Below are 27,847 nucleotides of genomic sequence, written 5' to 3' on the forward strand. Positions count from 1 at the left end.
TCGGAGGGTGGCGGCTGCCGGAGCTGGCTGCGGGTGAGGGCTTGGGGACGGGGAAGGTGTCTCGGTCCCTCTGTCCCGGTCCCTCTGTCTCTGTCCCAGTCTCGGTTCGGGGGTGGGCGCTGGCCCGGTCACCGGGCTGCGGGATGCTCTGGCTCCGGGCCTTCTTACAGCTGTTCTCTGCGCGCCCGTGTCCTGCGGGGTTTGGGTATTCCGTGTTTGTTTTGGAGCGTTATTTGGGGTGAAACGCGTGTTTTTGAGAAATCTTCTCCCTGGAGCTTACAAACGTGTTTTTTTGGTTTTTTTTGTTTGTTTGTTTGTTTTTGTTGTTGTTGTTGGGTTTTTTTTGTTGGTTTTTTGTTGTTGTTGGTTTTGTCTTGGGTTTTTTTTTGTTTGTTTGTTTTTGTTTGTTTTGGGTTTTTTTGTTTGTTTGGTTTGGTTTTTTTGTTTTTTTTTTTTTTTTTCCCTGTCTCTCAGCGTGGGTGGACACGATGTGGGACCTGGAATTCACGGAGGTCGAGCCTCTCGATCCCCGGATAGCGGAGGACATCACGGCCGATGGAGTCGACAGCTTCGCTGGCCTGTACAGCGCTCTGGCGCCCTTTGCCGCCGGGGAGCAGGAGAGCAGAGAGGTGACATGACCTGAACACAGAGCCAGCCATCCTCACTTTGTCTTTTTCACGTCTGTCTCGCCTTAAAATTCGCAAAATATTCAAAAGCTGTTCAAACAATTCTTGCTCTCTGTGCTGGAATGCTTCAGAGGAAAGCTATTCCCAAATTTTGATAGTATCATTTAGCATAATATTAAATATATTTAGTGTTACGTATGATAATTATTAAAACACTTTTTAAGGCATATAATACATAGGGAGTTGGTCACGGTGGCACCTGTTAAATTCTGAAAAATGGCTAATTTTGGACATCCGCGTTATTACGGGATTTCTCACTATTTCTGTCTTGCCTCAGAATGTCTGGATCTTGTTTGCTGAGAACAGCCTGTCCCACCAGGCCCTGGTGGCTGTGCTGCACCACTTTGTGCACGTGGGCCAGCAGAAGAGAGCCAACGCAGAGCAGAGGGTGTTCGCTCTGCACGCGGCTGGGCTGTACTTCCTGCTGCTGGAGATCCCAGGTGAGCCAGCAGGATCCCTCTGTATTCCAGCACGCCCTCAAGTTTTGCTGCTCTCCGTGGTGCAGCTGGAAGGGGTCGGTCAGCCAGTGATCCTGCTGGAATGTGTCACTGCTGATGGTGCATCAGCCTGGTGCAGCTGGGCTTTGTTCAAGGAGCTCTTTAGTCTTCTCTTGAACTTCCTTGGGCTCTAGGACAACACCTGTGCAGAGATCATAGAATCACAAACTGATTTGGGTTGGGAGGGACCTTAAAGCTCATCTCATTCCATGGGCAGGGATACTTTCCACTAGACCAGGTTGCTCCAGCCCAGCCTTGAACGCTTCCAGGGATGGGACATGATGCTCAGATGGTTTGATGCTCTCTGTATTTTGTGTGGAAGAGGACTGAAGTTGTCTTTTCTTGGCAGGCAGCATAATCAACCAGGTGTTCCATGAAGTGGTGTTTGACAAATGTCTTCACACCCTGACAAAATGCTTGCCTCGAGATCTGAGGAAAAGGAAGAAGGCGCAAGCTCAAAGCTCACAGTCCAGTGCCAGAAGAAACAGAAAGAAAGGGAGACCGTGCAGGAATGACAGCCCCAGTGTAAGATGCTTGTGCAATCTCTTCAGATACAAATCCCTATTAATAAGCAAATTGTTGGCAAGCTGTTTCTCTTTACTGCCAATATAGGTAGAAGAGATGTTGGAAGAGGAGGAGGAAGAGGATGATGAGGATGTTTACTGGTCAAGAGAAGGTCTTCTCCAAGTCCGCAACGCCATCTTCCTTCTTTTGAAAAACTTCCTAAGACTTCTGACCAAGTTGTCCCTAGAAGAAAAGCCTCAGTGCCTGCAGAACTGTGTGCAGGTAAGAAAGATTCAGCTTGAGGAACTTTGTGTGCCCTAACACAAACTTTTTGGGGATGCAGAGCACTCCACAGGGAGAGGTGGCAGCCCTGCCTTCCGTCACCTGGTCCCTGCTGGGAGTTAGAGGAGATGTGGGAGCAGGGTGCCTGCTTCGTGTCTGCCTCTCATGCTTAAAACTTGCTGACGTGTGCCAGATGTTTTGTCCATGGAATCAGAGTGGTTTGGGTTGGAAGGGACCTTAAATCTCATCTCATTCCACCCCCTGCCATGGGCAGGGACACCTTCCACTGTCCCAGGCTGCTCCAAGCCCCGCCCAACCTGGCCTTGGACACTGCCAGGGATCCAGGGGCAGCCACCCCTTGTTCCTGGGGGGAGCTTCTGGGCTTTGGGCTCTGCTTCTGTTCTGCTTCAAGGGAGGTTTTTGACAGTTAAACCCAATGGTGTGACCCCAGACGTCCCAGAGTCCTGCACATCCTCCCCTCAGGGGACTGAGCTCAGCTTGGCTCTCTTCCCTTGCAGGTCTTTGTTGAAATGACCAGCTTTGAGCCAGTGCTCCATGAGTTCGACTTTTCAGCATCCATGTGAGCAAATAATTCTTAATAATTCTTAATGTTTATATGATGCTTTGAACTGATGCCTTTTTCTCCGGCCCTAAAAGTACGAGTCAGACACAGTTAGGGTGATAAAACGTGTACCTTTAGATGAGGATCCTCAGGTGCACAAATTCATCAGGTAGAAAAGGCCGAAGATGCACACCCCGAGTAATGTGTGTGCAATTTTTATAGATTCTGCAAATTAGCATATCTGACAGGAACCCCCCAAACAGGAACCTGCCTGGTGAAGTAATTCCCCCAGTTCTTGTACCTTCTACATTCTCCACCTTAGGATGATCCAGGCCCTGTTTATGAAAGTGACAAATTCTCTTATAAAGGTAATTGGAATATATTCCGTGTGCTAACAGCAAACAGCATCTTGTGAATATTGAATGTTTTCCAGTCAATGAGCTCTTTTAGCTGTAGTAGTCATAGTAAATGTTTCTCTGATGAAAGGGAGAGACATCGCTTTGTCTTCTTTTGTTAGGGATGTTAATAAAGCCGAGTACATTCCTGAGGCGGCCTGTTACGGACTGTACTTACTGTGTTCCCCTCTCCATGGCACACAAGATAAGGTAAAAGTTAAACAGAATCTTTAACACCCTCACAGCAGCGTTGAAAAGGAGTGGCTGCTTCTTTCCTTCTCCACATGTCGTTTTTTCTTGCATGGTTTTTACTTTTCGCTCCGGTTTCCCTCTTTGTGCCGGGTCTTTGCTGGGTCAGAGCAAAGATGGTTTTTTCCACCCCAGTCCTTTTTTCCCTTTGGCTTCTTTGCTGCTGCACTTGTGTGCAGTGAATTCCATGCTCTGCTGACTCTTGTGGCAAATGAATTGAAAACAAAGGAGAGCTGCAGTGGCGTTGGATCTCTGAATCGTAAGGAAGAGAACTCCAGGTGGCTGCCTTTTCCTGGAATGTTGCGATTCCCTGCTAGATGGAGCTGCAGCACCGCCTGGCAGCGTGTGAGGGCTTGGGCTGTGCGGTGCTCTGTGCACTCAGTGAGGGTGAGCAGGGCTGGTTCTTGTTCAGAGAATACTCTGTGATCTTGGAGCAGCCAGTTCTGCCAGAAACTTTCCATCTTGATTTGTTCAAATTGGCAAGCAGAGCATGGCATAACTCCCACTTACCCGACTGCTGCTGCTCTGGATGGGGCTGCTGAAGGTTGGGTGTGCCCGAGCTGTGTCTGTGAGTTGTGTGACCCCCCCCGGGCTGGTTCTGAGCCTGCAGGCTGAGAATCAGCAGCTGTCTAGTCAGGAAAGCCTGGAGTACACACTAACCTGGTATTCCTGAGTGCCAGCCCAACTTCAGCAGCCCTAGGCCTGTATGTTTCTGCCTCCTTGGTTTCTCAGTGCAGCACGAGCCTTTTGGAACTGTTGCCGTTTGTGGTGATAGGAAGGTGTCCCCTTCCCAGACCTGCCTCACCTTCCCTGCCTCTCCTGCTTGCTCAGGGAATGTCAGGATCATGAGGCAAGCTGTGGTCCCAAAACTGTGGCAAGGGAGGCAACTCCAAAAGTTCAAGTGCACGTAGTGATACAAAACACGCATTTAGCTTAGGACATCTCCTTTGAGTTCCCTCAAATTCCAAATGTTTCTGGCAAAGAAAAGTCCACACCTTTGGAGGGCAGCTGTTAAGGCTTTCAGAAAGCCCTTCTGAGACCTTGCTGAACTTACATGAGAACATCAGAGCCAGGAAAGGCATTGTGTGCATTTAGAAAGTGTCCTCTTGGAATTTCTCTGCTAGGAGTCATGCTTTAATATGTGCTCTTGCTTGGTTCTAAGCTTGATTCAGAATTATCTCGTGACCCTGGAGTGCTTATCCATGGAAAAGAACCTGCAAATAGCCTCTTCTTTCCAGACCCTTCAATGTGTCTTCCATCGACTTCTCTACGTAATTCTGATGGCGGAGAGCAGTGAGGATTCCATGCATGAGGTCCTTCCCATCACACCAGCTGTGACCAGTGCCAGGAACCTGGCTATAAAATTCATCAGGTGATGTTCAGAGCTCTGGGCATGGCTGCTCCTTTCTTCTGGCATGCCTTTGCTTTGCTGTTGAGGTGATAAAGGGATGAGAGAAACTGGCACTGGCTTTGAAGTTGTTTGTGCAAATGAGGCTTAATTAAAATGTCTGGAATGGGAATTTACTGAGCTTGCTGGCAGAGGGGAAAGAAGGTGCTGTTTGACAGGAAAGTGGTGGTGAGTGGAAAGGACCCATTTTCTGTATTTTGCTTTGTGTCAGTTTTTCAGGTCTTGTGTTTTACTACAGAGAATTGTAAAGGAAATGAAAGATTAACATGGAGCTCACTCCTCCTTAGTTTTTTACTTTCTCCTGCTTAATGATAAGTTTTGCTTATGTTTATTCCCCCTGTTGGGGATCCATGTTGTTGGAAGTGTAGTTTGTGCAGAGATCCCCAGACAACATGTAAAAGTAGATTGAGAACAAAGAAGCTTTTCATGTTTCCCTTCTACTTGTTAGAAAAGTACGGGAAGAAATTATTTTGTGCCTGCAAAGCCAGGTTAATGTGGAAAGTAAGTATGGTTCTCTGAGCATATCCTGCTGCACTCACATGATTCCAGAATCATGGCCACTTTTCCTGACTTTTCAAATGCATTCCAAAGGGAATGTCCTTGATTTTTCCTCTGTTATAAACCAGCCTTATTAAAATCCGCTTTTCTCTCTCCCATGCAGTTCTCTGGTAGATGAGCTGAAAGAAGCTATTTATCCTACTCTCCGAATATTGCTCCAACATATCTGTGCCCAGGTATGCCAAGCTCTGCTGCTTCTGGAGCTGAAGAACTCGTGTGGATACATTGGAATATCACTGATAGTTTGGGAAATCTGTTTTCACCATGTTTTGTAAGGAATGAAAACATGTGATGGTGAAGCAGTGACTGAGGAAGCTGTGATGATTCTCCCAGCTATTGTTGAATGTGACCATATCAGCTCATTAAATAAAAAAATACTTCTCTTAAGCCCTGAAATGCCTTTCTGGCATGCAGAGCAGAGCAGTGAAGTATCACAGGGTGCTCTTGCCCTTGTTTTTCAGGTCCCAGACAAGGCTGATTATCGCACCTGCGCTGCCCAGGCCCTGGCGACCCTGCTGGACAAACTCCCTTGTGCAGAGTTCGCTTCTTTCATCGCCTGGCTTTATAAATTCTCACTCTATGAAGTAAGTGCATCTCCTTGATGTTTTGGAGATGAAGGATTCAATCTCAGCACTGAATAGCTCTGTCACTGCTGGTACCCAGAGGCAAGAGAACTCTGTGTTCACTTACATTAACAGAGCACCTTGTGTGCTTTTTCTTCCTACAGGTTCCCTCCAGAGTGTTTGCTCTGGATGCAGCCTTGGCTTTGTTGGAGCTGCCAGAGAGGAACCCGGGCAGCTCCTTGTCCCTGGAGGATCAGAGGTTTCTAAAGCACAAGTTTTTAGTGCAGGTCATGGTGTTTGGCCGGTGCTCAGACATAGCCCCCGTGGTCCGGAGCAAGGCTCTCAGCAGCCTTGACTGCTGTCTCGAGATGAAATCTGCTGCTGTCTCAGAGAGCATTCAGGACTTACTACAGAGCTGTGAGTACTATGGGCACATTAGGTAACGAAAAGCACTCCTGAACTTTCGAGGGAATAATTGCTGGGAGGTAGGAGTTGTCAGGAACTTAAAAACTGGCACACAGAGTCCTTACGTATTGTGTCATAATGAGAAGTAATTCATGAGCCTTGTTACTTATGAAGCCTTATATTTGGAAGGGATTTATTCTCATGTATCATTCTAAAGAGACTCCTCTGTGAGGTCCCTTTGAAGGATGTTTACAGACAACTGAAATTGCTCATTGGAAAAAAAAAAAAAGGCAGTTCATTCTTGCCTGACAGCTGATTAAATCTTGAGTTGCCTTTTGCTTCTGCTAAGTAGTTCTGTTCGTGACTGGCATTCCGAGCTCCCTCAGGTGTGGTGAAGGCCAGATGGCACGATTCAGAGCCTGCACACAGCTTCCCACCATTAGATTGCTTGCCTGAAAAAAATTTGCAATGGCAGAACATCCAGAATTAAAATACTCTGTTTGATTTCCTTTTTTATTTCTCTTTTTTGGCAGCCCGTGTCCACACAGTGTTGGAAGCAAGCACAGGCACTGCGGGCGTGACAGCCAGTGCAGGAGGTACAGAGTCATTCTTTTCCAGTGAGCCTCAGGCTCTTCTTGGCATGCCATTTCCTAAAAATACACATATCTGTTAAACCTAGGGCATGCACGAGGCTCTCTGTTTAACACTCAACCATCTTCTTGCCGGGTGAATATATGCCTTTGTTATTCTTCAGCTTTTATCTTTTCTTTCAGCCGTGTCCAGCCATCCACTGAAGACCTTCCCAACTTCCAAGACTTTTGAGCTGACAGACAGCAGTGACACTGCTAGGCCTGATGGTATGTCAGAATTAAAGCAGCCTTTTCAGATAACCATTCAAAGCCTTAATTGAAAGCAGACTTTCTGAAGTGTATTCATTGTCCATTTCTCAAAGGAAGTGGAGAGAGCTGTTACAAAACACTTAGGGGTGATGAAGGGGGTGGAATTGCCAGCCGTAAAGAAATACTGTTTCCACTCAAGTCTGAAAAATACATTTAATCCTGAAATGCTGATGTCTGTTGGTACTAACGTGATGGCAATACTTGTTGAAAAGTAGGTAATTTAGTCTTCCCAAAAAGGACGGTAATTGATGTGGGATATAACACTTGCAGCTCCATGAATTTCAGGGTAATTAAATCTCTTGCTCCAGTGCTCAAAGAACTGATACATTTTACTCTGTAAAGCGCAGCACCTTGGAGTAGCTCCATTCTGTAGGCAAGGACCCGTTTCTCTGCAGCATCAGGTTGGAAGCTGAAAGCAGTGTCACATGAAATGTCCTGATGCAGCATGGCAAGCTGCTTCTAATTTGTTGATAGCATGAAATCACCATGAAAGCTGGCTTTTATGGCCGGGATGTTCCTCCTTCAAACCTCTCCCTTTCTTTTCCTCTTGTGTGGAAAAGCTCTTCTTCCTAACCTTTAGGCCCCTGCCAGGATCTGTGCTCTCAGTTCTTGCTGTTCACCTCCCTTGAACTGCTGACAATTCAATTCTCTGCTCGCTTCCCATCCTGCAGCGGTGCCTTTGTTCCGTGCCTCACGCTGCTCCTCGCTTGGGATCTCCCTCCCTATCTCCAGGAGCCAGGCTCCGATCTCCCCCCCCCTTGAAAGCTCCCTTTTCAAACGCTCTGCTGATAAAATTTCCTTAATCTGCTCCCTCAGACAGAAAAGTCCTCCAGGCCGCTCAAGGTATTGTGTATTCCCTGTTCAGTTGCAGGCTCCCCGTGCCAGAGGATGCCGGGGTTTGTATCCGATACCCAGCTGAGCACACACTTGGCACTTGGCAAAACAAATTAAGAAAAGACTGGAATGAAGAAAGACTGTCTGGAGCTCCAGAGGATGCTGAAATCCAGGGCTGTCCGAGGCAGTCAAGGTGCATTAGCAAAGCTGTCTGGCACATGCCTGTGCTTGGCTTATGCCTGTGCTAATTTTGCACTCCTCTGAAGACCAAACAGCTCATTTGTTTTTTTTTTTAGAAAAGAAATAACTCTTGGCTGGGGATAGTCAGAACATGCTCAGCACACAAGGGCAGAGATAAGAAGGGTGGGGATAAACTGCAAGGTGAGGTGTGTACTGCACAATTCCCTCTGCCCACCAGCATCAGACATTCCCTTCCCTTGGGAGTTCTCAGCCCTTTAGAACTTGGGATTTTTGGTTGTTTCATTGGTTTTTCCCCCTCCCCCTTTTCTACATCAGGAAAATCAATGTCAAAGTGTGATTATTTGGTCACCTTCACAAGACTGGACTATTTTAGCAGCAAAATCTTGCAGTGGAAAGGTTCTGTGCTCTTCCTGTGCAGCTGCTGTCAGGAGGAGGAGGATGGGGTTGCACTTAGCTGCCCATTAAGGAAGCCCAGATCAAAGTCCCTTTGCTTCCTTTGGTAAAAATTTATTTTTAAGCTAGTTTTGATTAGTTCCCTGTGACTAATCCTATTTTTTAATGGCAACAGGATGGATGTCCATGTGAATCTCTAAGTAACAGATCTCCAAATTTGGCATATCTTTGGGAAATCTGACTTGATGCTGGGAGAAATTTAACAAACAGCAATAAATAGAAACCTTAAAAGCCATGGTAAAATGCTGGAAGTCCTTATGGCCAGTTAATAGGCCAGTGACTCAAAATGTGAGAAAGAATTGATCTGTGTATTCAGTTGTGTGTCATTTAATAACTTACTGCCTTGATGATGTATTTTTTCCTGACAGCATGCAGCAATAAGTGTGAATATGGCTGTGCAAAGTAAGATTTGAGCCCTAACTTGGCATTCAGGGAAGAGAGATGTGTTCTGGTTGCCTTGTAGACTCTGGGGTGGTTCTTTGCAGCTGCTGTTCTGCAGCCTCAAGGAATTAATAAATGGGAGTCATTTCCCCTCTGTAACACACAGCAGTTCATACATTAATGCTTGATGCTGTGTGGAGCTCTGAGGCAAAACTCACAGGAGGCTGTGGGTGTTCTGAGCTCTGCAGAACCTCCCGTGGCTCTGTGTTGGCTCCATTTGTCCGAGCTCTGCCCAGGTAGCTCTTCCCACAGGTGGCAGGGGTACCTGTGCCTGTTCAGCTGTGCCTGACTCATCTGATGAGCTCTCAGACTCTGAGGGTAGCCTGGCATCTTTTATGCAGACAAATAAAGAGGTCAGAAATTACAGATTCACCCTTTTTTTTTTTTTTGCTGCATGTCTCAAGTAATTCGTTCCATTGGTTTCTTTTGTGATATGTGAAGATGTGTTTATAAATGCAAGAAGTGGGGGGATTGTTTGGGTTTGTTTTTCCTTCTGGCTTATGCCTCGTTCTGGATTGTTCTGGGTGATTTTAACTGTGCTTTGTTCAGTCCTTCTGAAAGTTTTGGGGAACCATTTGAGTTTGGTTTTGCACTGAGTTTGTGCTGCTTTAGAGTGGGGAGGCCCTGGCACGGGTTGCCCAGAGAAGCTGTGGCTGCCCCATCCCTGGAAGTGTCCAAGGCCAGGTTGGACGGGGCTTGGAGCAACCTGGGACAGTGGAAGGTGTCCCTGCCCATGGCAGGAGGTGGCACTGGATGGGCTTTGAGGTCCCTTCCACCCAAACCATCCTGGGATTGTGTGGTTCCAACTGGTGCTGTGGGAAATTCCTTCTTTGTGGGGGTAATTCCTTTTTATCCTCATTTTGGATAGGAGAAGAGTTCATGGCCATACTGAGAGAGAGAGCTGGAGATGAGAAAATCATCGTGAGGAAACCTGCTGTGCGGGTAGGGTGGGGTTTACATCCTTCTCTGCTCTCAGTGATTACCCAAAATCCGTTAAATAATTAATTAGGCCACAGCTTTGCTGCAAACTCTGTTGCTTTGCCCACTTGTAGCTTCCTGCTCTCCCTGCAGAGTGTCTTAAAGGCATTAAAGATCTTGTTTACTAGCTCCTGATAAGTAAATAATGCAGGCATAATGATGGGAATTTCTCTAGTACCCTTGTTGGCGTTCTGTTATTCCGTCATTTGCAAGGAGAGGCTCTTGTCAAATGTCAATAGGCATTTCAATTAAGAGACTTCCTCATAAACTGAAGCATATTAGCTGCTTAGTTTGTTTTGACCTTGTTAGCAAAGAGATTAGGTTACATCCAGCCTCTTTTTGAGCTCTGTGCTGCTTTCCTTGCTGCTCATTTCTTTAATGAAGTCATTAGCTTTTAAAGAGATGCTTCAATGGAAATTTCCTTGTTTTAAAAAAGAGGTGTCTGCTGCTGACTGCCTTCCTCTGTTAGTCCTCTTCACCCCAGCTCTTCCCCCTCAATTCACACGCTGATTTGAGCTTCCCAGTTAGGGCTTTGCAATTCATGTTTTAATGCTTTTTGATTAAGAATAAAAATAAATCCCCTCTTCCTTATTGCCAAGAAAAAGCTGTGGCTCGTACAAGAGGCACGTTATTTTCAAGGGGAAATTGTGACATTCTCCCTCTCCAGCTGCTGTTTCAGAGCAGGACTGACTGGAATGATGTTTTCTGTTCCGTTTTACATCTCTGGTTGTGCCCAGCACTCATGAATCGTTAATGTGCCGTTTCACCCTGGGCGAGATAAATCTCTGGCTAACGTTGGCAGGGGGTAGATTGTATTTTTGCTTTACCACTCGGTGCCCCCCGGCCTGGATTCCCAACAGAGCTGTGCTGCTGTTTGCCTCGCAGGTGCTTGGGAGCCTCCTGAAGCACGGGCACATGCCCTGCACCGCCGAGAACGTGGGCACGCTGCGGGACCGCTGCCGCGACCCCGCGGCGTCCGTGTGCAAGCAGGCGCTGCACTCCATCACAGAGCTGCTCCTGGTGAGGGGAAACGGGGATTTTTCCCTGGGGGAAGGCAGGAGGGACCACAGCAATCAGTCATTCACTCAGGGAGCTGCCTTCTGTGACTCCGCTCTCATTTCTTTCATTACCTTTCGACTCGGAAGTCATGAGTCACTCTGATACCTCCCTGTGATTTATGCAGAGTGCTTCCAACTGTTGGAAACACTGATTTTTCTGGCTGTTGATTTATGTGTCATGAAGAAAATGTTTATGTTGCTGGCCTTCTCAAGTTAAAAAAAACCCTGAATCACTTTCAGATGTAATGTGTGGATGATAGCATTGCTATATTTTTCTTTCTTTTCTATTTATTCACAAAGGGTTCGTAGCTCAGGCTTGGAGCACAGGGTTTATATTAAGCAAAGCTCTTTTTTTTTTTTAGTGCTAAATCATCTGCTGTGCAGCCTTATTGCAAACCTGTTATAATTCTTTATAGAGTCTCAAAACAAAGTGTTGCAGTACTTTAGCAGAAACACCAGGTATTTATCATAGAGATGATTAAAGACCTTGTCATGCTGAGTTTCCCTGTCCCACCTGCTGCCACACTGCTGGGGTTGATTAAAATTCAGTTTCAAAGTTTGTAGCTGAACCTGGAGGCCTTTTGCTGATCTGACCCGTGCATTTGGGATCCCCTCATCATTGAAAAATGTGCTTCTCTCAGTTTCAGCACAGCAATGTCCTGGTGCAGAAGGCCTGGTGGAACGGGGTGGTGCCCGTTGTGATGGGTGCAGAAAACTCTGTCCAAGAAAAGGCCTTGGATTGCCTTGATCAGATCTTGCTGCAAAACATAAAACCTTACAATAAATCCAGGAGTGATGATAGGCAGAAGCTGGCATGGGATCTGCTGTCCCTGTCTTCAGAAAGCAAGGAGCTGGGGTAAGTGCATTTTCCCCACCTCTGCCTGTGTTAACATTCAGGGACAAAACCCAGAGGTTTCTTCTACTTTTAATCCCATTAGAATACACAACTTTTCCTTTACAGAAGGAAATTACCTATTGACTGGAGGACTAAGATGAGAGTCTGAGTTTGTGCTCTCGTTCCCTGTGTGGCCCCAGACTGTTGGGTACCACAGCTGACACCCACACTGTTAAAATGCACGTGCTGTCTGCTGTGCAAGGACAGGAAACCCAGTTTTTCTCTGGGATTTCTTTAAAGCTACTTAAATTCCCTGCTTGAAACCATCAGTATAATGCTGGAGATGGAAACTACCAGATTGAGGTGCTTGTGTTGTCCTGCCAGCTCTCAGGACAGAGCTGCTGAACATGAACAAGCTGGCAGGTGGTGAGAGGAGTTCAGCTTTGCTTTGTGTCAGGTATTTTCACTCGCTGCTCCTGTTACCTGTGTTCTCTCCCTGGACTGAAATGCTCGCACACAGCATTGTTACATCCTGTGCTGGATGCACTGATAGCACATGAATATTTAAGTCAAATGGAGGTGTTCCTCTGACAGAAGTGAGAGGGGATATATAAAGCAAGAACATCACCTTGTATTAATTCTTATGTGCAATATGTTACTTTGTCTTGTGACAAACCGAATTATCCTGCCTGCCTCAGAACGCTGTGGGAAGGAGCGGGAGAGATGGGATGACACACAGCATGACGAGGACACAACACTGATTAAAGACAGCTGTATGTTTATTAGTCAACAGGGCAGAACAGCTCAGAAGGAGCGAGGCACTGCTGGTGCTGCCGTGCCAGTGTGGGGAGCTGTCACTGTTCTGATTCGGGCATTTTGTAACAGGGTTTGCACATTCCTGGCACCTCCTTCCTCCTGAACCTGCAGGACCTTGCAGCTTGAGACATCTCACAGCTCTTCCAACGTGAAGTAGATAATTAGGGTCATGCAGAAAAACGAGCAGGGTGTGATGCCCCTGACATGACTCTGCTGTTCCTTTATTCCTGGGAGTCTTCAAGGCCAGGCTGGATGGGGCTCTGAGCACCCTGGCCTAGTGGAAGGTGTCCTTACCCATGGCAGGGGGTGGAATGAAATGATCTTCAAGGTCCCTTCCAATTTAGGCCATTCTATTATGGCTCTGGGTATTAAATAAGAACTGCTAGAAAGTCTTTGTTACAAATTACTGAAATTATATTTCCCGATGTGTTATGGTACCAGTTGGACCATTGTCCTACTGCCCCTGATCACTACATCTGTATAGGGATGCCAGGTCAGTAGGGAAAACATGTGTAAATGTGTAAATTTTCAGTATGAGTAGTGGGAATGCCAGGCAGCTTTGTTGTGTTGCCCAGCGTATGTTGGATTTTTCTGGATTTTACCAACTGCTTTGTTTATTCCTCCCTAAACTTTCCTTTCTTCCCTGCAGCCGTTACCTGAGCAGAGCCTTGACTATGTGGTCCAGCCAGAAGAAGTTGACCTCCACTTTTATCCAGAATGTCATGTCTCACCTGGAGACAGAGCATTCCAGTGCAGCTTGGATGCTGCTTGCCAAGGTGGCATGTTCTTCCCCCAAGCTGGATTATTCCAAGATCATTGAATCCTGGTACAGCAGGTCAGTTTGTGCTTTGAACTCCATTCTGCAAGGGAGCACTTTGTGCCCTTCCACGGATTGCCTTTTAGCTGCTTAAATCACAGTTTTTCCTTCAAGCTGTGAGTTCTGCAGCTGGAAATCCAGCAGTGGCCTCAAGATCCGTGCAGTAACCAGCTCTTTCCTTAATCCCTTAGAGTTTTCATTGGCTTTGACAGGTCTGCCTTAATAATGCATGTCCCAGATGAGAGGATCGTTCAGCTGTGATTTGGTTCTGTGCCTCAGAGTTCATTGTTGGTTTTCCAGGCAGCAGAACACGAGCAGTGACGCTGTGGGACACATCCTGTGTGTCATCGGGCACGTGGCAGAGCACCTCCCCAGGAGCCGCTGTGAGGGGCTCAGGGGTGAGTGGCCCTGGGCAGCTGCAGAGGTTTTGTGCCTCTCCTCCTCCATAAGCACTTGAAAAGCTTAGAAAATTCTCATTTTATGTGTGATCTCGTCTGCAGAGAACATCCGGAGCTGGCTGAAGGAGTTTCAGTGTCCCCGGGTGTTGATCAGCCCGGCTGTGCAGGCCCTGCAGAGGCTCTGCCGGGCCTCCGTAGATGTACCAAAGGAGGCACAGGTGGGACTTAAAATAAACCTTTTAAAATAGCCTGTTCCCCGCTCAGGGGGTGTCTGCTCCTGTCTCCAGGCTGTGGGTTGGTGAGTTCTAAAAAAGGGGCTCTGACTCCAGCAGCTCGAGCCTGCTCTGCTCAGCTTTCTTTGCTGCAATTGTGCTGGAGAACGTCCTGTGGCTAAGCCTGGACTCGTAAGGAGTCTTCTGTCTTCAAATGTATTCCCCCACACACCTCTGAAATACCTTGCATTTGCTTTCTGTCCAAGTTTACAGAATTCCTAAAGGAAACCTGTTGCTGTGCTTTTATTACAGCAGCTGTTTCTCAGACTTGGTCCAGTTTGAAGCCATGGATTTTTGCTGTAATCTCTGACTGTTCTCCATCAGAGCTGCTTGAGATACACATATTTTCTAGACCTCTTCCTGGAGACCAAACAGGGAGTTAATAACTTGCTCATAACATTTTTTCTGCCTCTATTTGTTTTATGCCATGGCTCTGTTCTGCTCCCACAGTGGGAAGTTAGGCCATGTTTTGTTGGTAAAATAAAGATCTCAGCCTGAACACAGTTGCTAAGAAGCTAAAACTGATGCAGGTCTCTGTCCCTAATGATTTTATATCATCCCTAGTGATGTTTTATATTTCTCTTTCAGTATTGATGACAGCTATTTTATAATAAGCATCCCAATCAAGTTTAGTAAATAATGGGCAAAACTGCACACTCTTGCCTCAGAAGCCACGGTGGGGTGATGCTTTCTGGGGTTTTTTTTTTTTTAACTGACAATCAGAAAATCCTCCCTTGTAGGTTCAATTATCACAGAGTGTTGGCTTAAAATGGAATGCAGATGTTCCTGTAAGTTGGTCACTTTATCAAATCTAACAGCTACCATTTATATATGTATTTGGTTATTAAAATTGCCACTTTTAGATGGTGGAAAACCAGAAATAATGCTTTATATTCACCACAGTGTAGTAGTCAATCAGCTTTTCCTGTGTTTCCCCTCCGAATTCTTTGGAATTCACATCATGTTTTCTTTGTTAATGGAGCTGCTTTTTTCAAGCAACATCTAAAAATTCACACAGACACCTCCAATGTGTTGGGTGCACATGAAACAGCCGCCTAAATCCTTTTTGTTTAAGTCCGTGTGATTTCTATACTGAGGTGAACTTGGGCCTGTGGATCATTAAAAGCCAAATTTTCCAAGGTGTTTTGACACTTGCACGCATCCTTTGATGTGCAGGGAGAATTTTAAAGCTCCAAGGCACTCTCAGATTGATTTTAATGGGATCCAAATTATTAAAAGTATATAAAGACTTTGATATTAGGGATTCATGTGTGTACAGATATTACAGCTACCTTTTGTTTAATTAATAATGTATTGAATTAATTTTGTTTAATTATGGAGCAGGAGCTGCTCAACCAGGTGTTTGGAGATTTGGTATCCACCTGTTACAGCTACATCTCCAATATAGTCCTCAAAGAGGGTGGAGCAGAGCAGCTGCAGGAGGATCTCTTGGTAAGTTTGGTTCCCCTTCACGGATTATTTGAAGGGTGGAGGTGTGCTTGGGGTTGGTATTCCTCAAAGTCCAAGCCAAGGACTGGGATAATGGGAATGTGCATGGCCTGTGTGTGTGATGAAGTCTTGTATTTATGAGCGGGGAGCACACGGCAGTTTTACACACCAGCAGTTGCTTTAAGGATATGGCACTCTGTGTATTTTTAATATATGACATGGTTTTTCCCTGCTTTTCCACTCAAACTTCTCAGATGAGCTGTTCAGGAGAGAGGTCTGTAAAATGCATGGAATGCTTTGAGGAGTATTTCAGTATCATTAGATGTGGGGGGTGTTGGAGCATGTTAAACACACCCACCCGGGATTTCTGTTCCAAAGCCTCCCCTTCTGTTCTCCCGCCACTGCCTTGAAAGGACTGAGGGAATTTTGAGTTGTTTTTGGAGAAGAACCGACTCCTGCTGACTTAATTTGCAGCTCAGCCCACTGCCTTTTGATTGCAGTGCTGCTTTCTCTCTGCAGGTGAGACACCTCTTCCTCCTGGGCGAGGCTGCGCAGATGTGCCCAGCCAAGGTGGAGAAATACATCTTCTTCTTGGTTCAGGCCATCCTGGCCCCTCCTGTCAGCCAGGACCAACGTGAGCCACTCCCCTTCTGCCTTTAGCTTTGCATTGACAGACACCACTGTGTGCCAGACCACATTTCCATCCCTGACCTGTTCTTTTCCAGTGTCTGCTTCCAAAGACAGTTCCCAGTTCAGAGGCTCAGCCATGCCTACCGTGGTCAGGGCTCATGCAGTCATGACTTTAGGTAAGTGCCACCCTGCCCTAGAAATGGGCCTTTTTGTATCTCAGCCTTTCTGGTGAAGTTCCGCCCAAAATCCTGGAGAAAAGGAGGCTCAGGGGTGACCTTATCACTCTGCAACTCCCTGACAGGAGAGAGAAACCGGGTAACAAGGGACAGGACAAAGGGAAAGAGCCTCCAGCTGTGCCAGGGGTGGTTCAGGTTGGACATGAGGAATAATTTCCTCACTGAAAGGGTTATTAAACATTGGAAGGGGCTGCTCAGGGAGGTTTCGAGTCCCCATGCCTGGAGGTGTCCAAGGGACAGCTGGACGTGGCACTCAGAGCTCTGAGCTGGGTGACAAATTAGGGATCGGTCACAAGTTGGACCTGATGATCCCAGGGGTCTTTTCCAACCTAAATAATTCCCTGTAAAGCTCTGGCAGTTGTGACAGAGAGCCCCAGTGCTCTGTTTGCATTACCTCAGCTCAGAGCTTTTAGCAATGCAAATATCCATGGAAACAAGTTGGGCAAACCATGAGAACCCTGCCAGCTCTGCTTCCCCAGGTGTTTAATGCATTAATAGCGATCAGTAATTAGCAGTGTCCCCCAGAGCTGTGCTCTCCTTGTACTCAGAGTTGGGTGCTGAAGGATCATCTCTCTTGTAGTAAGATGCTTAAGAGAAGGTGAAGAAAACTTGGTGCTTTTGATGTAGTTTAGAGCAGAATGACTGCACACAGTTACTCGTTCTCCTCAGCATGAGTGAAATGCTGCTTTCAGAGCAGCCTGGTCAGCTGCGTTCCCAGGATTCTGAGGAATACCAAGTGCAAGTTCTGGGTTTTCATACTTCCATGGTTAGGAACAAGTTTCTTTTACAGATAGGCAGCATTATTCTTCCCTTAATTGCTTTGGAAAGTTTAATACTTCTCTGCAGAGCTTGGGAACAGGGAGAAGTGATGTTAGAACTATTGCAGGCTATTTTATTTTAGGTTGGCTCAGTGATGCTCTCAGAGGTGGGTGTCTCCCTGCTATGCCTATGACAGCTGGGGCTGTTCTTTTTAGCTGCTTTGAATAATACCCTGTACACAGAAATAGTTTGCTGTGAAGGAGGGAATTTGGCATAGAGACCCACTCTATAGGTCTAAGGGGAGTTTGGAAGAACTTGAAGTACCATCTCCCTGAGAGATCATGCAGATTGCTCATCAAGTTCCAGCACGAGTTTCTTGTTTATTCCCTTGTTTACTTCCCGATTCCTTCCCCGGCTCGTTTTGGACCCGAAGGAGACAGTGAGCCGGGCTGGGCTGGTTGGGAAGGACGATTCATTCCCAGCTCTGCCTCTCTGGTGCTGCTCCCCAGGTAAGCTGTGCCTGCAGCACGACGAGCTGGCGAGGGAGTCCATCCCAGTCCTGGTGCAGGAGCTGGAGGTGTCGCAGGAAATGCCCGTGCGCATCAACGTGGTGACGGCGCTGTGCGACCTGTGCATGCTCTACACCTCCCTGGTGGACAGATACATCCCCAACATCTCCCTGTGCCTGCGGGACCCGCACCCCGTCATCCGCGAGCACACCCTGACCCTGCTCACCAACCTCCTCCAGGTGAGCTGGGGCTGAGCCTCAGTGCCTCTGTCCGCTGCCTGGCGGCTCAGACTGTAATTAATCCATGCTAAATTAAGGGTGTTTCAACTCTGTGTTTAGTTACTGCCTTTTCTGCTGGCCGGCAGCAATCACATCAACACCAGCTGGCACAGTTGGGTAATGAGGTTATTTTTAGTCAATGGTTGCCCCTTTTCTCATCTTGGTTTCTTTGAACTCCCTCCAGTTTCACTCCTCTATCAACGGCTGTAACAAGCACCACGACACCTTTTTTTTCCTCCTGCTGTGTCTGCTGATTGTTCTGAAGGTGTGAATGTTGAGAGGCTCAAGATGTTTACCCTCCCAATGCTCACATGAGGGCAGCTTTGGAGTGCATGCTTTTTTGGCTCTGAAAACAGTGTTGAAGAGCACGTCTGCCGTGGGGTGGGAGAGCAGATTTTTCGTTTTTCTACTTTATTCTTCATACCTGGGGTAAACTTTGATGTGCTGCTGTGGCATTTATGCTGCTTAGAGCATCCCCCAAAATACTTGGGGTTTATTTTAGGTTTTACAGCTTGCTCATTTGCCTACAATTTGGAGGTTCACACTAAGTTTTCCTGGTTCAGGTGGTTCATTTTTTTTGTCTGCTGATTTCTACAGGGGGAGTATGTGAAATTGAAGAACTATCTCTTCTTTCGGTTTGTCTGTGTCTTGGTGGATCCAAACCCAGATATTGCCAGGTAAAAAACTCAGCTGTGAAATGATGGAGGAGTTGAAGGTCAGAGATGTCTCAGTCTTGGCACCTTCACATTGTGAATTAAAATTCCAGTGATATAGCAGATTATCCAGCTAACCTCTGTACTTCCTTTAGGGTCTGCACAGCAGCAAAGAGGTGATGAGCCTCCCTCCTGTTTATTTAAAGGTCCCAAAGTGTGTCCTTGGCTGTCCTCAAAACGTGCAGCTCTGCTCTGTTTAGGACTCAGTCATCCAGAAAAAAAGTCAATATTTGAGACAAGCCTGTAGGAAATCTTCCTTGTGGTTTTCTGACAGGCTCTGTCTCAAGTGCTGGCTTTGTTTTAGGACTAGGATTAAATATTTTGTTGGGGATTTTTGTCTTACATTGCATGCCTTGCCTCTTCAGCCTTCTGCCACATCCTGTAATTGTCAAGGAATGACCTGCCAGATGAGGTGTCAGAGGAATTATGCACTCTGGTTTTAAGTGCATGTTTATGAAGTTTTTTGAGGTTTCAGAGTCTCCAGCTGCTCTGCTTTGTGAGAAATGAGTGGGGCACGTTTCTTCCAGGAGGGGGAGGTGATGTAGAAATTCTGGATGCAGGAGGAGGACTGGACACCTTGCTCCTTGTTTCTGCCTGGAACAATCGGTCTGAGACAGATATTTCCAGAACCATCAACCTATTGTCAATTACCATTCACACTTCCCTTTCTCTTCAGTGTGTCTTTAATATCTAAAAATGTCTTTCCAGTAGATGGTGACATTGCAGCATCGTGTTCCTCCCATTTCTTTGGGAGCTTTTTCCTTTGCATCTGCATTTAGAGACTGCATCCAGACAAAACCACGTTCTTTAAGTCTGGGGTTGCCTTGTAGCTCTTGCAGGACCTTTGGGGATTAACTTGTTGCTGAGTGCTGTGTCTCAGCCACAGTGGAACCCAAGTTATTTAAATAATTTAAGTGTTATGCCTGGATTCAAGTTCAGATTTATTTCTGACTCTAATGGCCATAAAAATGAGTAAAAATGAAATGTCTGTCTCTCTGAAAAAAGGGTGGATGCCAGTGAGCTGATATCCTTGTGCAAGCCCAGATGGAGCTGGGCAAGAATTAAATGTGGTATTGAGGGAGATTTGGCAGAGGAAAACCATCCTCCTGCCTTGAGAGCCCTACACAGTTTCAGGGGTGGCTTTTAGAAATTATCCAGTGATCATTTCTTTCTTTTCCTCCTCTCCAGTTTTGCAGAGTACTGCCTGGTGCACATCTTGCTGATGAGGAACCCCGTGATATTCTCCCAGCACTTCATCGAGTGCATCTTCCATTTCAACAGCTACGAGAAACATCCAAAGTACAACAGGTTCCCCCAGAGCGAGCGGTCAGTTGAGCACATTTCTGTCTAATTTTCGCTAAATTATGGGCTGTCTGGCCATGCAGCTCTCAGTGACAGCACAGCAGTTGTGTCACTTCATAATTATCCATGCAACAGAGTGAAAAGAGCCGGGCGAAGCAGTGCTGAGTTGTGTCCTGCCTTCTCTGTGACACTGATGTGTGTAATTTGTAGGACTGTGTGGTGTCCTAACAGGTTTATGGGTCTTAAAAGTGACATGCAAATATCCCTGGCTGATTTAAGGTCTCATTATTTCTGGGAGCTGGCATAATGGGATTTGGGCCTGTGTAAAATGTCGTGCTCTGCCACAGGGCGAAGCAGCTCTTCTCTCTGAAGGGGAAGGATAACAAGGAGAAGAGGATGAGGATCTACACCTTCCTGCTGGACCATTTCACAGATGAGCAGAGGTTCAACATCACCACCATGATCAGCGACAACATCCTAGGTAAGGGTCTGCCTTATAAAATCTGGTAAACAAAAAACTGGTGTCTGTATAAAAGCCCATAATCCAGGTGTTTTATCTTCCTGGCTTCCCCATCACTGCTGCTTCTGGTAAAATAAATGGTTTCTTGCCTGTGTATTCCAGCTTGCTTTGTGTATAAGGTCCTTCCTTTGGACCTGGAAGGCAGCGAGCTGCTCTCAGATACATTTGCAGTCCTTAGCTGCAAAGAAATCAAGCTCTCAAGTATGAGGTCCAAACCTGAGGAAGACATTCAGCCTGAGGAAGATGAGATGTCAACAGCCAGTGCTGTCATGCAGGTGGCCCAGAAAAAGCTCATCTTGCAGGTGAGGGGCATTTGGTCCGCTGTGGGAGCAGGGCTGGGGAGCTCTGTGTCTTGTAAAAACAAAATGTGAAGGCACAATTTGGGAGGGATGCTCGTCCTGGAGCTGTAGGGACCAGAAATGCATTTCCCAGAAGCCAGGGGAGCTGTGCTGAGCTGGATTTGTTCCCCACTCCTCTCCTTGGTGAAGCATTGGAACGGAACAGTGATTTTCCTGCACCTCTGGGCAATCTGCCTTCACTGTGAGAACTGAGTGACTTAGTGATGCATCTGAAAAGGCTCCACTTAGGTTAAAAGCCTCTGTGCGTGTGTGTGGTGTAAGAGCAGCCTTGATTACAGTAATTCCCTGGCTGTGGGGGGATAGCTCCTCTCACTTGGGCCGTCCAGCGAACCGCAGAGTGGCTTCTCCTTTATTGCCTCACGTAACTGTTCATGCCTTGGTCACAAAAAGGGTCAAAAGAAGAATTTAATAGAAAACATCATCCCAACAATCACATCACTGAAGTCCTTGATGGAGCAGAAGAGGACCCCAGCTCTTAAGGACCTGATGAGCTGCCTGCGGGTAAGGGGAAGTGTTTTCTTGCTGGTCGTGGTGTTTTTTATCCTCTCTGGAGTTAATGTGCTGGGTGTGCAACCACTGCCAGAACGAGGAGCCTTCTTAGAAGGGAACAATTCAGAAGATGTGATGTTGTGGCACTGCCACTGTGTTAAATAATGTGGGAGGTGGAAGGATTGGAGATAAGGCTCTTGGTGTGGAACGTGGGCAGGAAGAAAGCTCAAATGCTGGAAAGCTTTTTCATGTTCTGAAGAACAAATTGGAGTTGAAACTCTTCAGTCTGTTAAAAACACCTCTGCTCTACCAACTGGTGTTTCCTTTTGCTCCCAAGCAGCTGTGATCTGAATGGGGATGTGAATCAGTAGCTGGGGGAGATTTCTGAAAGGGTCCAAACATTCCTTATTGCTGCAGGAAATTATGCAAGATTACCGAAACGAAATCAAAGACTTCTTTGCTGAGGACCAGCAGCTGGTAGTCGAGCTGGAGTATGACATGAGGAAATATGAAGAGCAGCTGGCCAGGGAGAAGGAGTTGGAACAAGAGCAGCTCTCAGCAGCCCACTGGGAGGTTGGTGCCATTAACTCTGTACCTGTCTCTGCTCAAATTTGTGTGCTCACAACGCCCAGGCCCTGCCTGTGGGCCCTGTTCCAGCACTTGGAGCAGGATGGTCATGAAGGGTTTTCATACCTCTTTGTACTTCCTGACAGCAGCTTTGGTTTCAGAGTCATTTAATAGGCTTAGAACATCAACAAACAAAGCCAAGAGGAGCAGCAAATGATTAATGGAGAAAGAATTCAATTTAAAGGGAAAACCAAGTCTAATTTGGTGCTGCCTGGGCTTAGATGTTGTATTCTCTCTGTTCCCAGAATGATAAACTGGTATCAAAGAAAGGAGTTCACTTTGTCTGACTTCAGGTGTCTACAAAGTGGAAATTCAAACCTGTCCTAGTCATGCAGACCCTCTTTTAAATTCAGTGTAAAAAAATAAATACGTGCCTGAGTCAATTGTCCTGAACTATTTTGGACACCTACCTTAAGATGAGATGACTTCTAGCCTGGAAGTGCATGTCTCTGCAGACTATAGAAGAGCACTTTATATATAGACCTCTAAACTAGGACGTTACATTTGTGTCCCCTCTTCACTTCTTGTTAAAACTTTGGCCAATAAATTGTTTGTCCCCAGCACCCTTTTACATCCATCACACAAAGGGCAGTTCTTAAACACTCAGGTCCAAGCACCTTGCAGGGTTTTCTACTCTTGTAATCCCTTGTCAGGCATGACCTTTTCTCCTGTTTTCCACAGCAATCTCCGTCTCTGGAGAGAGCTGCATCTCCTGGTGGCCAGAATAATAACAATGCTCAGTCTCCTGCGAGTGGGAGGCCGCCCACATCTGGGTTCATCCCTTCCTCTGGGTCTTCTGAGTTGGCCATACCTCGTGCTGGTGCTCTGAAGCAGCCTCAAGTGGGTCGCAGGTACAGGCTCCTCTTTGTTACCTGGTGTTTGATATTTATATTTATTATAGATATTTATATTGCTTTGCTGGTCCACTCTTTGCAAAGTGGTTTGAAGGTCATGGGTGTTGCAGCATCATCTTCTTATCAAGTGGTGTTTGAGATGATAAGGGATGGGGAGGGGATGGATCTTTCCTCATGCATCTCATCAGGGCTTTTGGAGGGAAATCCCAGTTCCTGTCCTGTTTCTGGCCCTAGGGCATCTCTCCTGAGCACAGTGGCCAGGCTGAACGCTGCCTTCCTGGCAGCAGAAGGTGCACCCGTGCAGCGCAGCAAGAGTGTGGGGAGGAGTTCACCGAGCACATCTGGCAGCCAGCAAGGTGGGGAACTGCTGCAGGCTGCTCTGGCTCTGCACTGGATCTTGTTTACACTGATCCAGTAAGAGTCTTGAGTGCCTTTCTGTTCTTAATTATTCCCTTGTTGTTTGCAGTGTCCTGCCAAAAGTCCAGGCGAGAAAAGGTGGCTGTGGTGGGCCCAGCAATCAGCACCCCAGAGCGTGAGTAGGAGCTGATAGCTACGGACTATTTATTTATCTAAGTGCTTGTAGCAAAGAAGAACCTTCCTGAAACCAAGGGTGTGCGTGGGGAAGCACAGTCCAGTCATCTCCACGAGCATCTCACAGGGTCAGTGCAGGAGAGAATTTATTTTGGGATGCTGAGGTAACAGAGTGCTTTTCTTCCTTCCTTGACTCTGGGGTGCCGAAAAGGAAGGTGGTTGTGGTTCCTTTCCAGCCTGCCCTGCCCGAAGGTGCAAGGCTGAACACTTCCTTGGCTCTGGAAGCACAGCTGAGCAATGTTAGACTGAACTGCAGAGCCCTGCTGCAGAGGGAGATCCTCAAGGTTGGGTCCTTTCTGCTCTAAGTTGTGCAGACAGGGTCTCACACCTGGTACAGCCAGCTCCTAGAGCAGGCACAGGGCTGTGACAGCTGCGGGAGAGCACAGGGATCTGCTCAGAGGGATTAGCAACCTGCACAGTCACTGAGTGAAAGAAAGAACTGAACTGAGCCCTGGAGAAGGAATGATGTGGTTTGGTTACTGCTGTGGAAACAGAAGTAGAAGGACACAGACAGGAATGTCCAGTACACAAACTGTGAGTCTCTGTGCTTGTGTCCACTGCAGCTGAGCAAGGCCTGACCTTCCAGAGGCAGGCCTTGTTGGAATGCTCTCTGACAACCCTGCAGTGTCTCTTTGTGCAAGCACGAGAGGCAGCTACAGTCAAACCCAAGTGGAGCCGAGTTCCAGCAGGAGATCCAGGAGATCCCCTCCCTTTCTGCCAATTTGCTGCTGAGCTCCCTCAGGCCATCTCCTTTGTGCTGTGAGTTGTGAGGTGCAGACCCCCAGTGCTCTGGAGAGAGCCCCAGGTGTGAGTGTGTGGCAGCTCAGCTCTCCTTGGGCTCTGGGGGCTGTTTTGGGAAGGGGCTGGCGTCCCCAGAGAGCTGGGGGAGTGCCCCCTCAGAGCCCTGCCCTGCTCACACACGGGAGAGCCACGCTCTGCAAATCCCTGACGGCCCTGAGCAGGCACTGGTGTGCAGCCACTGGAAAATATGATCCTGCTCTTCCCCGTGTGCTGGGCTGCACATGTCTGCCCCAATGTTTTTCTCTTTGCCTGAGCAACAAGCAAAAAATGTGGGGTTTTGTGCAAAAAGTGTTTTTAGAGAACAGGATTCTTTGAGCGCCATGGTCTCTTGGAAGCTTGCACGGCTGTTGCTCTTAAAGCACCATATGGTGAAAAAGCAGGAAGAATGTTAATCTGCAGTGGTACTAGAGCCCAATTCCTGCTTTGCTTCGAGGCAGCATGTGTCCTTCAGCAGGGAGACAAACTGTACAGAGCAGGATCATCACTTCAGTCAGCGTGTGTTGAGCCATCTGTATGGTGGCACAGGCTGATAGACAACCAGGATAAAACATTTTATTTCTCTGGTATATCCTTCTCAGACTATTGGAGACACAGTTCTTTGTAAACAGGTTTGTACTTGAGAAGTTGGGAGCAGCTGTCCCTCCTTTCTGCCTTGCTCAGCTGTTCTGGCTGTGTCTCTCTCCCCTTCTGTCTTTGGGGCTCCTCAACTCCTGCTCGGTACTTTGGGAAGAGCTTCAGTGGATCTGGGTGAGTGGGGTTTGTACATAAACACATGTGGAGATGCCACTTTCCCATGGGAAGCTGCATGGGAAGCCCTAGTTTCCCATTTCTTTCCCATAAATGTCTCCTTACCAAGGTGACTTCTTCAGGCACACACTGCACAGCCAGTCCTGAGAGATGCAGGGCTGAGCTAAGGCAGATGGATCAAGTTTGATTTCTGCTCTAAGCTTCAGTGATTCCCTTCCAGGACAGGGCAGGAGTTAAAGAGCAAACCCAGGTCAGCTGTGCAGAGAAGTCCTTTTAGCTGAGTTTCCAACTCCTGCCCTATAAAGCATTTCCTACCTTAATTCCTTGTGAAAGGTTCTGGGAAACATGAGCATAAAACAGAGCATTGAGTTAAGTAAAATCTGAATATTGTGACATCTCTGCTGAGATAAATGACAGGAAAGAGACAGCTGACAACCAGGGCCTATTCAGGCAAGCTAAATTCTACCTAGCTCCCCTGTCAAGTGATTCCTCTTGTCTGGCTGCAGGCAGCTCCTCACAGAACGGCTGTGCAGGGCCTTTGGCAGTTTTCAGGAGCCCCAAATTCTGCCTTGACTAAGCAGAGCAACTGGTCTGGATGGAACTTGTTGCTGGGAGAGATGGCAAAGCTTCAGTGGAAGGGGTGGCTGTCCCTCCCAGGCAGGCCAGGGGGGCACAGGACCGAGGTCCCACACTGAAGTGATTTCCTCCACCCAGGGAGGAATAGAGGCTGGAATTTGAAGTTGATGTGACCCATCAGACTCAGCAGAGGGGTTTGAGGCTGGTGGGCTGGGAGAGAGAGATAAATGTGTGTGTTTGCAGTTAACTGGATTTACTTCCTCTGTGACACTTGAGCATTGCCCAGCAGCATGCCTTGCCCTCTGGCTGTGTCACAGGCTGCTAATATGTGGGGTTTTTTTTATTTCCAGAGCCTGAGACCATTGGGGACTTGACTTTTGGTGCTGGAGTCAGTAGCATCAGCTCGATACAGACACCCTCTTCAGGTCCAGGCAAGTCATCCCTGTGATTCTAATTTGAATAAAAAACCAACCCCAAATGACCAAATCTGTGGCATTTTGTAAAATAAAAATACATGTATTGTTTGCAGCAGAGGAAGATGATGATGCTGAGGATAGGCCGAAGCGTATCATCTATTTGCCATCGCCAGAGGAACCGTAAGTTCCACACGGGTCTGGAACAGCCACTGCAGGCAGAAAGGCTGGTCAAGGGCTTGGAAGTGCATGGTTGTCCTGCTCCCTTCCTGCAGCCCATCCCCACCTCGGCAGTGGAACGTGAAGTCCCCAGCGAGGAGAAGGAGCAGCCAGCAAGTGCCTCTGCAGCAGTCACAGTGCAAAACCCCCCTGGAAGCAGCCAAGTGAGCCTGCCCCTGGACTGCTGTACAGAACCACCACGCTGCCTGAGACCTGTCCCTCCCCTCTGCTTGTGAAGCACATCCTTCCTTAGCCATCTCTTCTGAGCTGTGTTTTCCCCAGCACTGCCCTAGAGATGGGCAGACAAAGCCTGTGTGAGCACACACAGGGGTTGTAAGTGCTGCTCTTGGCAGAGCTCACTGGAGGGCTGCAGTATAAAAGGAGGGTGGCTTTTCACTCTCAGGATGTGTAATTTGTCCATTTGGGAAAGTAAGGGCATAACGTTGCCACAAGCTTGGTAATAAATGCATTTATCACAGCTTGCAGGGCAGTGAGTGGCTGGGTTTATTCACCCAATCCCTCATTGTCCCTCTTGGTTATATAATAGAGTTGCTTTAATTTGAACAAAGGTAAAACAGCTTGTCACTGCTGCACCCCTAAATCTGGTAATTGCACGCTACATCACCTCTTATTTGTTGTGCAAACTCCTGTGTGTATGAACAGCCTTAATCTTCTTTTTCTATGGAATATTTCTATTCTTGAACTATGTTATTTCTGACTATTAGCATTTGATGAAAATAAATGGTTGCAGAATTAATTCCACCCACGGCGTTTCCCCTTTTCTTGAGCTGACAGAGAAATGAGTTTGGTTTTTTTTCCTGTAGATTTCTACAGCCTCTCAGTCTCTTCTAGCACATCATTGGTATCTTGGGCCCTCAGTTCAATTAGTGTTGGACCCAGCAGCTTTTAAAGAGACTGATTTGACTGCAAGCAGGGTGTGAGTAACTCAGACAAGGTGGGTAAGTGCTCTGGGCAGGTGCCTTGTTTATCATAAATATCCTGGGTAAATCCGACCCTTCCTGAGTCTCCCCGATGGCCACATGCACCTCACTGGAGTTCTTCTGTTGTTAACTTTTATCACAGAGCTCATGGCCTAGATTTCATTGAAACTGGGAGCTGGGATCTGTTTTATTCCTGCTGCTTTGTCTAACTCAGACACGAACCCCAGGCACAGAGCAGGATTTGCTGCAGGAGTGGAAACAGAGGCACTTGCCTCCTGCACTGGAATGCCATCATTTGCCTCCACTTTCCTCACTCTCTTTTGAAGATCAGAGTACCCTTCAAGTGAGGTTAAACTTTATTCCCAAAACCAAAGTCAGAGAGCAGAGGATGTATGGAATGGCTTTGGCTTAAGCGATGGTCAGCTGTGGCCAAACCATTTATTTTTGTACCCTCTCTCCTGCCTTAAGCGATTATTTTACCACTCTGAATGGTAAATTGGGATAGTTTATTTCCTACTTTTTGTTTTGTCCTCGAGCAGTATCTGAGATGAGCCCTGTGAGTTCTAACCTGTCTTTTCTAGAGAGCCAGGAACAAATGTCCAAGAATTAACTGATAAACAGCCACGTACCTTGGACTTTGTGTCACCTCCGTCCCACTGTGAGTGAGTGCTCTGACAGGAGAGCCTTTCCCTTATTTCACTGAATTGAAAACAGGAGCTTCTC

General features: G+C 47.1%; 1 protein-coding gene across 2 annotated transcripts; it reads left to right on the forward strand.

Annotated features, from left to right (window-relative positions):
- Positions 1–6: 6 nt before the first annotated feature.
- On the forward strand, positions 7–26,945 carry NCAPD3 (non-SMC condensin II complex subunit D3). 2 transcript variants are annotated; one of them, XM_042034269.1, is made up of 35 exons: positions 7–33; positions 475–629; positions 964–1,126; positions 1,533–1,708; positions 1,796–1,969; positions 2,488–2,549; positions 3,049–3,136; positions 4,414–4,547; positions 5,245–5,317; positions 5,603–5,725; positions 5,869–6,121; positions 6,643–6,705; positions 6,883–6,966; positions 9,806–9,879; positions 10,801–10,935; positions 11,615–11,829; positions 13,274–13,459; positions 13,742–13,839; positions 13,942–14,057; positions 15,456–15,563; positions 16,080–16,194; positions 16,286–16,366; positions 17,695–17,933; positions 18,570–18,649; positions 19,874–20,011; positions 20,335–20,468; positions 20,610–20,809; positions 21,257–21,367; positions 21,773–21,928; positions 22,664–22,833; positions 23,071–23,192; positions 23,303–23,368; positions 25,902–25,982; positions 26,084–26,147; positions 26,240–26,945. In XM_042034269.1, the coding sequence occupies exons 2-35, from the start codon at positions 489–491 to the stop codon at positions 26,349–26,351; spliced, it is 4,335 nt and encodes a 1,444-aa protein (XP_041890203.1). In that variant the 5' UTR covers positions 7–33; positions 475–488; the 3' UTR covers positions 26,352–26,945. The 2 variants fall into 2 exon arrangements, with proteins under 2 accessions (XP_041890203.1, XP_041890204.1); XM_042034270.1 differs by having other exon boundaries at positions 26,081–26,332.
- The last annotated feature ends 902 nt before the right edge of the window (positions 26,946–27,847 follow it).

This window comes from Corvus kubaryi, unplaced genomic scaffold, assembly GCF_017639235.1.
Source record: "Corvus kubaryi isolate FWS band 111438036 unplaced genomic scaffold, C.kubaryi_AGA036_p1.0 37367, whole genome shotgun sequence".
Taxonomy (NCBI): Eukaryota; Metazoa; Chordata; class Aves; order Passeriformes; family Corvidae; genus Corvus; species Corvus kubaryi.